General features: G+C 26.8%; 1 protein-coding gene across 1 annotated transcript in view; it reads left to right on the plus strand.

The window, feature by feature from the left end:
• The window catches only part of LOC132939809 (low-density lipoprotein receptor-related protein 1), a 42,288-nt gene that overhangs the window by 10,962 nt on the left and 17,898 nt on the right, over positions 1 to 13,428 (plus strand). The window contains exons 18-38 of the mRNA XM_061007189.1: positions 241 to 420; positions 2,277 to 2,525; positions 2,604 to 2,807; positions 2,881 to 3,256; positions 3,326 to 3,570; positions 4,431 to 4,559; positions 5,155 to 5,388; positions 5,521 to 5,877; positions 9,123 to 9,368; positions 9,618 to 9,920; positions 9,980 to 10,105; positions 10,178 to 10,467; positions 10,561 to 10,703; positions 10,765 to 11,015; positions 11,136 to 11,369; positions 11,460 to 11,637; positions 12,085 to 12,289; positions 12,367 to 12,556; positions 12,630 to 12,890; positions 12,962 to 13,192; positions 13,266 to 13,406. Coding sequence (XP_060863172.1) covers positions 241 to 420; positions 2,277 to 2,525; positions 2,604 to 2,807; positions 2,881 to 3,256; positions 3,326 to 3,570; positions 4,431 to 4,559; positions 5,155 to 5,388; positions 5,521 to 5,877; positions 9,123 to 9,368; positions 9,618 to 9,920; positions 9,980 to 10,105; positions 10,178 to 10,467; positions 10,561 to 10,703; positions 10,765 to 11,015; positions 11,136 to 11,369; positions 11,460 to 11,637; positions 12,085 to 12,289; positions 12,367 to 12,556; positions 12,630 to 12,890; positions 12,962 to 13,192; positions 13,266 to 13,406 — 4,773 coding nt within the window. The remainder of the gene's footprint in view (positions 1 to 240; positions 421 to 2,276; positions 2,526 to 2,603; positions 2,808 to 2,880; positions 3,257 to 3,325; positions 3,571 to 4,430; positions 4,560 to 5,154; positions 5,389 to 5,520; positions 5,878 to 9,122; positions 9,369 to 9,617; positions 9,921 to 9,979; positions 10,106 to 10,177; positions 10,468 to 10,560; positions 10,704 to 10,764; positions 11,016 to 11,135; positions 11,370 to 11,459; positions 11,638 to 12,084; positions 12,290 to 12,366; positions 12,557 to 12,629; positions 12,891 to 12,961; positions 13,193 to 13,265; positions 13,407 to 13,428) is intronic.

Below are 13,428 nucleotides of genomic sequence, written 5' to 3' on the forward strand. Positions count from 1 at the left end.
CAATGGGAAATTAGGGGGGATGCGCGCTGCCAGACATAAATTGGTCGCCGACCGGTATGTTCTCTTTTGAAAACGGGTATGTTTAATATAAACTAAAATTTAAAGATATAAAAATATTTTATAAAAAAATAAAATACATAAATACTTGTACATAAAATATTAGTTATTAAGTTAAAAAAATGGTTTAACATCATTCATATAAGTTCAACATCCAGTACTAAATTAGTATGTACATTTTAGCTACAATCAAAAATTGTACTCTTGAAAATTGCCATTCTCATGAAATCGACAATTCATCTTCAATATTTTGTGCATATCCAAATATTACTTGTGACAATAAGAGAACATGTATTTCTGTAGACATGTTATGCAATGGTAAAAATGATTGCTTAGATGGGTCAGATGAAGGTGGACAATGTGGTAAGTTAAATATTATTCATTATTTCAATAATAGGTTTGTTTTTATTAAGTTACATATCAATTTATTACATTTTATTTAATGTTTCTTAATTCAATTATTACCTTAACTTTAAATAACAACTAATTGATTTGATTTGATTTATTATAAAATTGGTGTATGTATCATCTATTTTATTTTTGAATAATCTGTTTGGGTTTATATCTGAAAGATCTACTATGGAACCTATATTCTATATCAGGTAGATTGAAGTACAGGAAAAAGAAAAGACAATTGAGTATGCTGCTTACTGCTTATAGATTTTGAAAAGGCATAATATGATAAAGCTCTAAGAGAGGTTAAGGCGCCTGGTGCCAATGTAATTGTGTACATACAAATACACTACGGGAATAAATAATAATGATCCTGTTCTGTATAATCAACCAAATTTGATATTTTTTTTTTAACTATTATTAATAATATTCTACAGGGTGCATCAAACTTTGTTTTTTAATATTTTAATTTCAAACTTTATAATATGTCTTCAAAAATAATTCAATTTAAAGCGTTTTTTTTATAAATTCTATATGATTATTTGAAATAAAATAAAAAATCGGAGTTTGATGTGGCCTGTAGGAAGTCTTCTTTCTTCTGATATAAAAATAGTTATCAAAATCCGACAATTCTACAAGGCCTGAAAATTATTCCTGTGAACTCATTTTTTCCTCGATATAATACAACCTATCAACCTCCCCTTAATAGGTATCATGGAGTAGATTAGTGGACAATTATAATTAAGGTGACAACTAAAATATTAAATTAAATTTTCAAATTTTATAAAATTGCGGATAGTTAAAAACTGGCACTGTGGCCCCTTAGGAGTGCTGATGATGTATGTGAAATTAATAGATGGTATGTATGAAGTGGTAATATCAAGAGTGAAGAGTGTATGTGGAGTAACAAATTAATTTAGTGTAATAGTAGGTGTGCATCATGGTTCAGTGTTGAGCTCTTACCTGCTCTGTAAGGTACAAAATTACAAAAGATAAACAGAGTGAGGTGCCATGGTGCATGATGTTTGCAGATTATATTGTACTAGTGGGGAAGCCTAAAAGATGTGAATGAGATATTGGAAGAGCAGTGAACAACATTGGGAAAAAAAGAGAAGGATAAGTAGGAGTAAAACAGAGACAATTGCGTATGATTTTGGAGAAAGTAATGTATGGGCAAGGCATATGATGATGACGGGGGATGATATAGTGTATGAGGTAATACGTTCAAGTATTTAAGATTGATGGTAAAAAAGAATGGTGGTTTTGAAAATGTTGTCAGAAATTGAATTATGTTGAGAGGAATGAATTTAAGAGAAGTGTTATGTATTTTGTGTGACAGGAGAATGCTTTTGAGGTTAAATGGTAGATTTTTTAAAGCAGTTATCTTGTTATAGATCAGAATGCTTAGAAGTGCACAATAATATAGATCGAGAATGAGTTTAGTAGAGATGATAATGCTAAGGTGGATGTGACTAAGAGGGGATAGAATGATAAATTAATTCATTAGGGGTAGTGTTAGTGCGACATCAATTGTTGACAACATGAGAGAGAATAGGTTATGATGGTTTGGTCATGTTATGAGAAGAAGTGACTCAGAACTAGTGAGAGTGGTTATATAATTAATGAAGAAGGAAAAAGATTGAGAGGAAGACCGAAGAAGAGATGGAGGATAGAGCCATATGGACGTGCAGCTGTGTAGAACAAGGGTGGCTGACCTCATATAGTAAAAGCCGTAGAAAAAAAAAGATCTACAATTTTTTTTTTTAATTTTTATAAATTATTAATAATGTCTTCAAAATTTTAATAAATAATAATTCATTTTCTAGCTTCAAATGAATGTGAGTTATCATCTGATTGTTCACATATTTGTCAAAATAGTCCTGATGGCTACATATGTTTATGTCCTACCAACATGATTCTTCAAAATGATAATACAACATGTTCAGTGGTAAGTCCTTGTAGTACTTGGGGACGTTGTTCTCAAAAATGTATGAAGCTTGGCCACTATGGACATAAATGCACTTGCAATGAAGGATATTTACTAGCTACAGATCATTTTACTTGTAAAAGTATAGGTATATTTGCTATCAATTATTGTATTATATTTATTTAAATCAATTATTTGAATTAATTAAGTAATTTTATTTCTACAGATACTAATATACCTCAAATAATATTTAGTAATAAACACGAATTACGAGGAATTGACCTAGTTACAAGAAATGTCAAATCATTAATTTCTCGTTTGAAAAACAGTGTTACATTAGATTTTTATCATGCTAAGGATGGAACTGATACGCTATATTGGACTGATGTAATGGATGATAAAATATTTAAAGGAAAAATAATTGGTGGATGTATGTTGAATAAAAATATTTGGTTTTTTGTTAAATATTGGAAATAGTTAATAAATATATATTTTATTTTTAGCATTGAGTGACATAGAAGTTGTAGTTGAAAACGGTCTTACTACAGCTGAAGGTCTTGCTGTTGATTGGGTAGCTGGAAATATTTATTGGGTTGAGAGTAATTTAGATCAAATTGAAGTGGCTAAATTAAATGGAAGTTATCGAAGGACTTTAATTGCTGGAGACATGGAAAGTCCTAGAGCTATTGCATTAGATCCAAGATATGGTTATTTATTTTGGACAGATTGGGATTCATCAGCACCCCGAATTGAACGATGCAGCATGGCTGGAGAATTTCGCCAAACTATTGTACTTGTAAGCATGTTTTCTGATGGAGAATGGCCAAATGGATTAACTTTAGATTATGAACTAAATCGTATCTATTGGATTGATGCCAAGTAAACTTTTTTTATTTATTTAATAATATCAATGGTGAATGGTGAATTATTTAGAAATTTTTTTTTTAGATCAGATACAATACATACAGTAGATTATAACGGCAATAATCATCATCTCGTATTAAAGGGACATGAGCTTCTTTCACATTCATTTGCTATTACTCTCTTTGAAAATGATGTGTATTGGACTGATTGGAGAAGTAATTCAGTGAATAAAGCTAATAAATGGACTGGTTTAAATGTTACTGTTGTGCAACATACTGTTACACAACCATTTGATATAAAAATATTGCACCCTAGCCGACAACCAAAAGGTAAAAATAATCAACTTAAAATTAAGTTAATATTATCAATTCTACTTATTAATTTTACTTTATTTTGATACTATTGATATTTTGATCTAGTGGTGAATGTAGTGAAATTATATTGTACCGATAAATATCACAGCATGGTATTAAATTTAAAACGTATTTTATATTTGATAATTTTTCAATTTTTATCTTGAGCAGTATCCTTGTATTACTTATAATTTTAGATTCTTAGCCGGGCAATGAATGTGTTGATTTTACGATGATGTGTTTTTTTATTATTTTTTTTTTTTTTTGTGTCTATGTACACAATATGTAATATAAATAATGCTTTGATCATAAACTTAAAAATTAAACTTAATTATAGAACTTTTTATGGGCATTTAAAATTTAAAATTTTTTTTAGTTTTTTTCCTAAATCGATTTAATATTTTGTTAGTCAAAAAACTAAAAATTTGAAACAAGGTTTCTTATAAATAGTTAATATTGTAACCAAAAAATCTAAAAAGAATATTTTCATTGACATTTTAAGTTAAAATTTGGACAAAATTAAATATTTAATTGAAGAATAAAAATGTTAGTTACTTAGTTGTAATTCTAAAACATTATCCGTATGGACTTAAAAAATCATTTAAACATTTTACTATAAGTGCATATTATGCGATGACATTTTCAAAATATTTAAATTGATTTGAAGCTATTACCTATTTACATTTAATTTTTTATTTCTGTTAAATAATCATTTAACAGAAAATTTAACTAAAATTTAATTATTTAACTGCCTCATTCATCTAATAAATGATTATATTTACCTTTTATATTTACCATAACTAATCACTGTAACATTTTTTGTTTCTATTGTTTAGTTGAATTTAACCCTTGTGGAACAAATAATGGAAATTGCTCACATTTGTGTTTATTGAATATAAATTCTAAATATAAATGTGATTGTCCACATGTTATGCAATTATCCAAGGACAATCATACATGCATTGGTAAAAATTAAAAACATATTTTATATAGTTCTATTTTTGTGGCTTGGTGCAAGAAGGGCCAATGTCACATTTTGACAAAATTGATATTATTTGACCAATTTCATTAAAATTTGATTATGTAACTTGTGTTAAAAGGGCCAATGTCTCTTATGCTGTAAGACCAAATTAGATGACATTGGCCTTTTTGACTATAATTGATATATTATGGGCCTATGTCGATGTTGGCCATTTCGAAATCAATTAATAAAGTTTTTTAAATGTAGAAGTTACCAACATTATGTTCAATTGAATATTATTATTACGTTTTAATAAAAAAAGTCAAGTTCTTTAATTATTAAAAATTGTTAATTTTAAATTTTAGTTTTTGGCCAATGTCAAACTAAAACGTACAAATTATGTTTAGTTAAAAATAAAATGAGTCATACAATGAAACAAAAACAAATTTAATTAAGTAACAGTATTTGTTAGAGTTCTGAAATTAAATTTAAAAATTTGCTAATTTTTTTTTTTAATTTCTGAACTTTGTGAAAATATGACATTGGCCCTTGCACCAAGTCATAGAAATATACATTAATGCATTGTTTTTATATTTTAGAAAATGAAATTGTTTTATTATTTGCACAAATTAATGAAATTCGAGGTGTTAATTTAGAACAACCATATTATAATGCAATTCCAACATTATTGTCTTATGATTCACAAGCTTTACTGCATGTACAAATAGATTATTTGGCTGCAGATAAGAAAATTTACTGGTCTGATTATTCAAGTAACGAAATTAAAAGATCTAGCTTATCTGGTGGCAATATTGAAGTAATTTTAGATACAGGTATTTTAATATTTATACTTAACTGTAAAGAACATTAATAGGTTATAAATCTAACCAGTGTCATTTAGAATACTCTGCTATTTAAACTGATCTTAAATATCATAATTTTTACAAAATATTCCCTTGCTTTAGGAATTCATCAACCCCATGGATTTGCTATTGATTGGATGTCAAAAAATATGTTCATTGCAGTTAGTTCTGATCAAAATCCTCTTACAGAGGAAAAAATCTCTGGTGCCAGAACTATAATAGCCTGTAATCTCGATGGAGAGTATTTTACTACCATATATTCTAGTGATTGGACTGATGAAGATACAAACAAAACTCTTCAAATAGGTGCATTAGCTGTACATCCACAACAAGGCAAATTGTTTTGGACACAAGGAATGTCAAGTGGCCATCATAATATTATAATGTCCAATATGAATGCATCTTCTTATTCCATCATTTATACAGAAAAAATAATACCTTTTGTATCAGGTTTTACTAGTAAGTATTTGTAAACTTATTGATTGTTAACAAAAATATTAATTGACTATATAGTTTTATACACCCACATGTGTTGTCTCTGTCTTACAAATACACAATACAGGTAATTGCACTCAGCAGCACCAATATTGTATCTGCTAGAGATAATTGACCTATTATGACATTTAAAGGAAAAATATTATTTATGGTTTGTATATTGATTTGTTTGTATTATATTTTAATTTTTTAAGCAAGATAATTATTTGTATATTGTAATATTTAATGAACACATAACTTGCTTGAAAATTTAAATATCGTAAAAATGATATATAATCATACCATATTCAAATATTCTTACATTTAAGTTTGATAATAGTTCAATTGACTATTAATTTAACAACACAGAATGGGTTCTGCCGGACAAAAATTTGCTATGTTTGTAAGACAAAGACAACACATGTTGGTGTGGCATATGCTAACAGCTTATTACCAATTAAAAAATTTAGTGACTATTATTATTAATTGTTTAATATTTTATCTAAAATAAATCAAATTCATATGGTGTCCACTAGCTTTCTATACTTGTTTGAATAAAAAATAAAAATGTGATTGCAGGTATAAGTCACTTAAAACTAATAATAAAAAATAATCAGTACAAATTAATTAAAATATTAATTAATAAATATTTTGTTGTATTAATTAATGATTTTTCTTTTAGACATATTATATTATCAAATATAACTTAAAAAATAATGATAAACTAATTTGTTAGTTTTAACTTTAATTGTTACATAATTAAAAAAAGAACGCTACTTTATATTTTAAGGAAAATTTATGAATCATAAATAAATTTTTGTTAATAAGTAACCACGACAACAACAACCTTTTGAAAAATCAGTCAGAAAACAAAAATTGTGTATCCAGCCTATAAACATATTTATTTTGAAAATTGTTTCCCATAAGGAGGGCTTGAAAGTTATTGCACTAAAAAGGTTTGCAAATTTATTGCATTATTTCAATGAAAAATACCCAAATTGTACTTAAAAATTCATTGAAAAGTGACATTAGGCATAATTAAAAATAAAATATTACAAAAGGTGGGTAAGTGGATGTTGCTCTGCTGTACAGTAGGTTACAAGTGGGTTACTGTATAATGGATGGTACTAAATTTGAATTCAATAATATAAGATCATTAAGATCATTGTGTACGAAAAACGATTTTGAGTGAAGACGGTTTGTCAGTGTTGATATTTTATATTATAATTACTTATTATTGATACGGTAGCTGGTAAGTTGAATTAATATTAGAAAATTACAACAAAATAACTAAAATTGTTATTCTTGGTTATTTAATATGAACTTATATAGTAAATTTGAACTTAAAATGACTATAAAAAAAACTGTGTTTATATTTTTTTAGTTTTTTTGGTTACCGAGTTCACTACTAACATGGAACCTTGTTTTATATTTTCAAACCTTAGCCATAAAAGTTAAACATTTTATACATTTTTAACTACAAAATAATTAATAAATTATAAATTCGATAAATGTTGTCAAAATTTGAACTTTAAATGCTTATAAAAAAAATTGTGACAATCTATTTTTAATATTTTCAACTGCTATTGTAACAATTTATCAGGAGTCTTGTATTAAATTTACACGCTTTTTGACCCTACAAATATAATTGTATTGAAATTTATAGAAAAAAAAAATGAAAAATAAAAATGTCTGTAAACAGCTCAAAAACATTCAAAATATTTTGAAAATTTTATCAAGTATAGAAATTGATAAAATTAACACATGGTATAAATTTCATGTATCTATAGTACTTGTTAGTATCGTTTTTTTGAACTACAACAAAGTAAGAAAATCAGAAAATCGCTACATGAAAAATCTAGTGAATATCCAATCTTGCAAAAATTTTAACTTCAAACGCTCATAAAAATTTAATTTGACTTTTTTATAGATTTTTTTTTTGATCAAGGCTGTTAAACTTAAGTAATCTTGTATTACATTATAAAATCTTAGATTTTAAAAGAAAAATTTTTATGAATTTATAACTTAGAATAATTTGCACATTTTTATGACATATATTTTGTCAAAATCCAAATTTTAAATGCCTATAAAAAAAAACGTGACAATGTATTTTAAATATTTTTCAACTGCCATTGTAACAATATATTAGAAGTCATGTAATACATTTTCAAGCTTTTTGACTCAATGTATAAAATTATATTGACATCTATAGAAAAAAAAACCAAAACAAATTAAAAACTAAATTTTTTAAACAGCTCAAAACGATTCAACATATTTTGAAAATTGTATGGTATATAGCCAATGCTAATTTAAACATTCAGAAAAATGTCATATAACAATGTTTATTTGTTTAAAGTTACACCAAAAACCAAAATCAATTTTGTCAAAAACCTATTTTGCGTAAAAATTCACAGTTTTTCTTAATTTTTTTTATGTTTTTCCCGGCGCTTTTGAGAACTAATGGAAATTTTAAATTATGACCTCCCCAATGCACCAACTAGATTCACTTTCCATCGAACAAAATATTGAAGTTGAAAATCGAAGAATTATTTCGTCTACTTATCATGTACAGACACAAAAGATCAAACACATCATTGTAATATCTATGCATTTATCGCTCCTCTCAGATCTAAAATAAAAATAAAAATTGTAAAATATGCTACTCATAGACGGTTTAGAATTCGGCATTCATAATAGAAATACGAATATTACAAAATGAACAAACAGGAAACGTAATAGAATGAAATATGCAACGACACTGAACCATAATAATTCTATTATAGTTTCACGAAAATAATAATCGTAGCATCGTCTTATCGTATTTCCGGTTGGCTCACAGTAACCACCAAAACAAAGAAAAAAAAAAAAAATCATTTGAATTACATTGAAAAAAAGTTGCCAATGCAACAACATCCAAGCCCTACTCATAAGTACTGAATTATTTTAATTAATTAATAAATACTATAATATTTATATAAATTAATATGAATTGAAATACAAAATGTGTTTTGAGATTTGTCTAACTAATGTTGAGTAATTAAATTACATCATATAGATTCCTGTCTACTATAATGCCTATTACTATGCCTATTACAAATAGGCTGTAGCTATAATATGAATATATTACTACGTATTTTGTTTACAGTTTTTTCAATGTTGTTTTATTAATTGGTTTTATAAATTATTTAAATATACTGCTTATTAATTGAATATTATATTATTTTCTTTAGGCTTAACTATTGACCAGGAAACAAATACACTTTATTGGGTTAATTCTGATAAACATTCTATACAGTCTTATAGCATACAAGATTCCAGAATAAATCCTTCTTTAAATTTACCAGAAGAAGGTTTTCCATCATCTATTGCTTTATATAAAAATAATATATACTATGTGGATAACAGATTAATGAATATTCGAGTTGCAAATAAAATTACTGGAGATGAAAATTCAAATTTTCGCAACATAACTGCAGGTAATATATTATTATCTAAATATATCTAAGAAAAGAAATATGAATTATTATTTTTAAATGTCTTATCAATGTTAAATTTTATGGTTTAAAAATTATATTTATAAATTCTTCTTCTCCAAATATATATATTTAATGCTTATTAAGTTTTATATTGGTACTATATTTTTTTTAAATGTACATAGTATATCAAAGTTGCTTTTATATACAAATATGAAGATAAAATTAATTTTATAAATTTTCATTTAATAGATGTGTATGCATTGGGTTTGTATGATCAATCTTTACAAATGGGTATTAACTATTGTTCAAAAAATAGAGGAATGTGCTCTCATCTTTGCTTACCTACTTCTGCTGATCATTGGGTTTGCCGTTGTGCTATTGGATATACTATTGATCCAAAAGATAAGAAAAAATGTATTGGTGTCAGTGAATTTTTACTATACACTGTGGAGTCTGAAATCAAAGGCATATCTTTAGTAAAAAATGATTCGAGACAAGTTCTAAGTCCATTATCTAAAACATCAATGGCATATAGCATAGATTTTCATGAAGGTAATAGTCTAGTAAACAATGTAATGTACCTATTGTTTTAATTAAAAATACAATTTTAGAATATATATACTGGTCAGACGATGAGCAAGGAACTATCATGAGAATAAAACGTGATGGAACTGGTCGGCAAATAATTGTAAATCATGAACATTCTGGTGATACAACTTCAGGTGCTTGGGTATCAGGTATGTCTCATTAAAACTTAAAATTAATGGATACAATTTTTTTTTTTAATGTACTTTTTTTCTTTCTTTCAGGAATTGCTATTGATTGGATCGCTGGTCATATTTATTGGGCAAATCCGTCTTTAAATATTATTCAAGTGGCTTATCTCAATGGGTCTAATGCTTATGTGGTGGTTGATAGTGGAGACGACACCATGGAGAGGCCTAATTCTTTGGCTGTAGATCCTGTTGCTGGTTTTATATTTTGGAGTATTAGACGTCATCATGGAGTCTCAAGAGCAACTTTAGATGGAATGAATAAAAAGAGTATTTTACTTAATAAAGATCAACCATATGTCGAAGATATTACATTGGATTACACGGTATTTACCTAATATTTGTTAACTATATAACATGTTAGAAAACTCAAAACATGCATTTATTTAAGCATCTATTTATATTTATTTTAAAAACAGAACCGCAAGTTATACTTTTGCCAACAAAGTTTGATTGGTCGTTGTAATTATGATGGTACTGAATATGAAATATTATATGAGGATAAAGATAGTAACCCTGCTAGTGTTGTTGTACATAATGGTTATATTTATTGGCTTGGAATGTAAGTTGCTTACTAAAGTTTAAATTAATATTAAATAATTGAGAAATATATTTTTTTTCAGTATGCAAGTACAAGGGTCATCATCGTTAATGGTTTCACCTATTAATAATTTATCCGCATCCGAGGAATTAACACGAGAATTTGGGGAACATCCAAAAGATGTTCAAATATTTTCAAAAAGTCGTCATCAAGGATCTAATAGTTGTACTAAACATAATGGAGGATGTCAAGAACTATGTTTATTTAATGGGACTCATGGGGTTTGTGCTTGTACACACGGTATTGTTGGATCTGACGGGAAGAAATGTGAAGGTATTTTTACTTAAAAATAAGCTAATAATATTTTTTTACTTTTTAACTGCCTTTGTAATAAATGTTTTCAATTTTTAAGTAATCTTGTGTCTATATTATTTCTATTATTTATATTTTTAGATTATACTACATTTCTTATGTATTCTCGAGTGGATAAAATTGATAGTGTTACTATATCTGAAAATCCAAATTTGAACACACCATTTAGAGTCATGCAATCAAAAACTTTTATGCAGAATATAATTGCATTGTCATATGATTATGCACGTTCTTTATTATTTTACTCAGATATTCAACGTGGAACTATTGATGCTATTCATTTTAATAATACAGGCCATAGAGTAATTGCGGAAAGTATGAGTTCAATTTTTTTATTCTAAATTATTTAAATTAGTCTTAAACTTTCAATTAATCTTTACTTCTGTTTTCATAATACATTATTAGATCAAGGGTCTGTAGAAGGTATTGATTATGAAATGAGTGAAAATATATTGTACTGGACAAACAGTTATGCATCTATAAGTCGATTAAATCTAAGCCAACCAGATGCTGTTCCTGAAATAGTTTTAAAATTAGGAGAATTAGATCGACCACGTGGCATAGCAATTGATATCTGTGAGATGTAAGTAATTTTTTTATGTAATAAAAAAATGTGTCACATTTTGAAAATGCTGGTTATTTTAATTTTACTAAAAATATTATGTGATTGAAATAACATGTAAATTTAACTGATATATTAAGATTATACCACATACAGTACTTAACATTTAAACATTTGTCTTAATTAATAATTTTGTGAAACTAAATTAATAAAAAGAGGTAGTATTGCATTAGAATTTAAGCTTCTACCTATTGTTTTTACACCAAAATCAGTTGCATTCTGTAATATTTTTTTACATTAAACAATTCTTTTACTTATACAAATTTCTTACTAATCATTCCTAATATTAATTATTGGCTTAGTTTTAATTAATATTTACTCACTGATTAACTGATTAAAATGGTTTACTTGTGTCTATTATGAATTTATATATACAATGTTTAAATGTTTTATAATAAATTTATTTAGATTGATATTTTGGACCAATTGGAATGATTTAAAACCCAGCATTCAAAAATCTTATGTTAATGGATTTATGCTACAGTCAATTATAACAACTGATATTCAGATTCCTAATGCTCTTACAATAGATCATACAACTCATAAACTATATTGGGGTGATGCAAAGTTGGATAAAATTGAGCGATGTGAATATGATGGAACAAATCGCGTGGTATTTTAATTATTTTTAGTTATAATTTATTGATTTCGTATAATATCTAAAATGTATACAAATATGTTGTATAATAGGTACTTGCTGAATTGTATCCACAACATCCATTTGACATTGCTGTGTATGGTGATTATTTTTTTTGGACTGACTGGATGTTAAATGCAGTTTTACGAGCTGACAAATACACTGGTGAAAATATTGCATGGATAAGAAAAGATGTCTTAAAACCTATGGGAATAGTTGCAGTTGCTGAAAATATTAATGATTGTAAATTCTAGCATATTATTATTCTATAGTGGTTTTAGTTAATTATGTTATGATATTATTATTATATCTCAAGGTAATAGAAACCCATGCAGATTACTCAATGGACGATGTGAAGATAAATGTAGTTTGGATATTAAAGGTGCTGTAGAGTGTTCTTGTTTTATCAACCGTACACTCCTACCTGATAAACATCGATGTGTTGAAAACAAATTAGAAAATAATTGTTCAAATAATGAATTTTGGTGTTCATCTAATGAATGTATACCTTTTGAAAACACTTGTGATGGTATAAACCATTGTCTTGATGAATCTGATGAAGACTTAAAATATTGTGGTACGCAACCTAATCTAATATTAAACTTAAATAACTGTATTTGTGTTCTCATCTAAATAATATTTCAATAGTTACAAGGTCTTGTCCAGAAGGATTTTTCTCGTGCCCAGATTTCAAACAATGTCGTCCAAATAGCAAAAAATGTGATGGACTTTTTGATTGTTTGGATGGTTTTGACGAATTAGAATGTTCTTGTAAAAATGCTACTTTTTTCCGTTGTAAGTCTGGTGAATGTGTAGCTCCAAATTTACGTTGTGATCTTGATCCTGACTGCAGTGACGCAAGTGATGAAATTGGTTGTGGTATGTTTAAAAAATTATTTTCTTACTGTATGTAATATAATTTATGTTAACAAATGTATATTACTATTTTAAGATCTTAAGATTTGTGAAGATTTAATATTTAATGCTACATTAATAAGCTGTAATACAACTACTGCTTGTATCCATCCAAATTGGATTTGTGATGGTCAAAATGATTGTTGGGATAACAGCGATGAACAAAATTGCTCAACAAGTTAGTCAATTTATTTTATATT

The sequence above is a fragment of the Metopolophium dirhodum genome, chromosome 2 (genome assembly GCF_019925205.1).
Source record: "Metopolophium dirhodum isolate CAU chromosome 2, ASM1992520v1, whole genome shotgun sequence".
NCBI lineage: Eukaryota > Metazoa > Arthropoda > Insecta > Hemiptera > Aphididae > Metopolophium > Metopolophium dirhodum.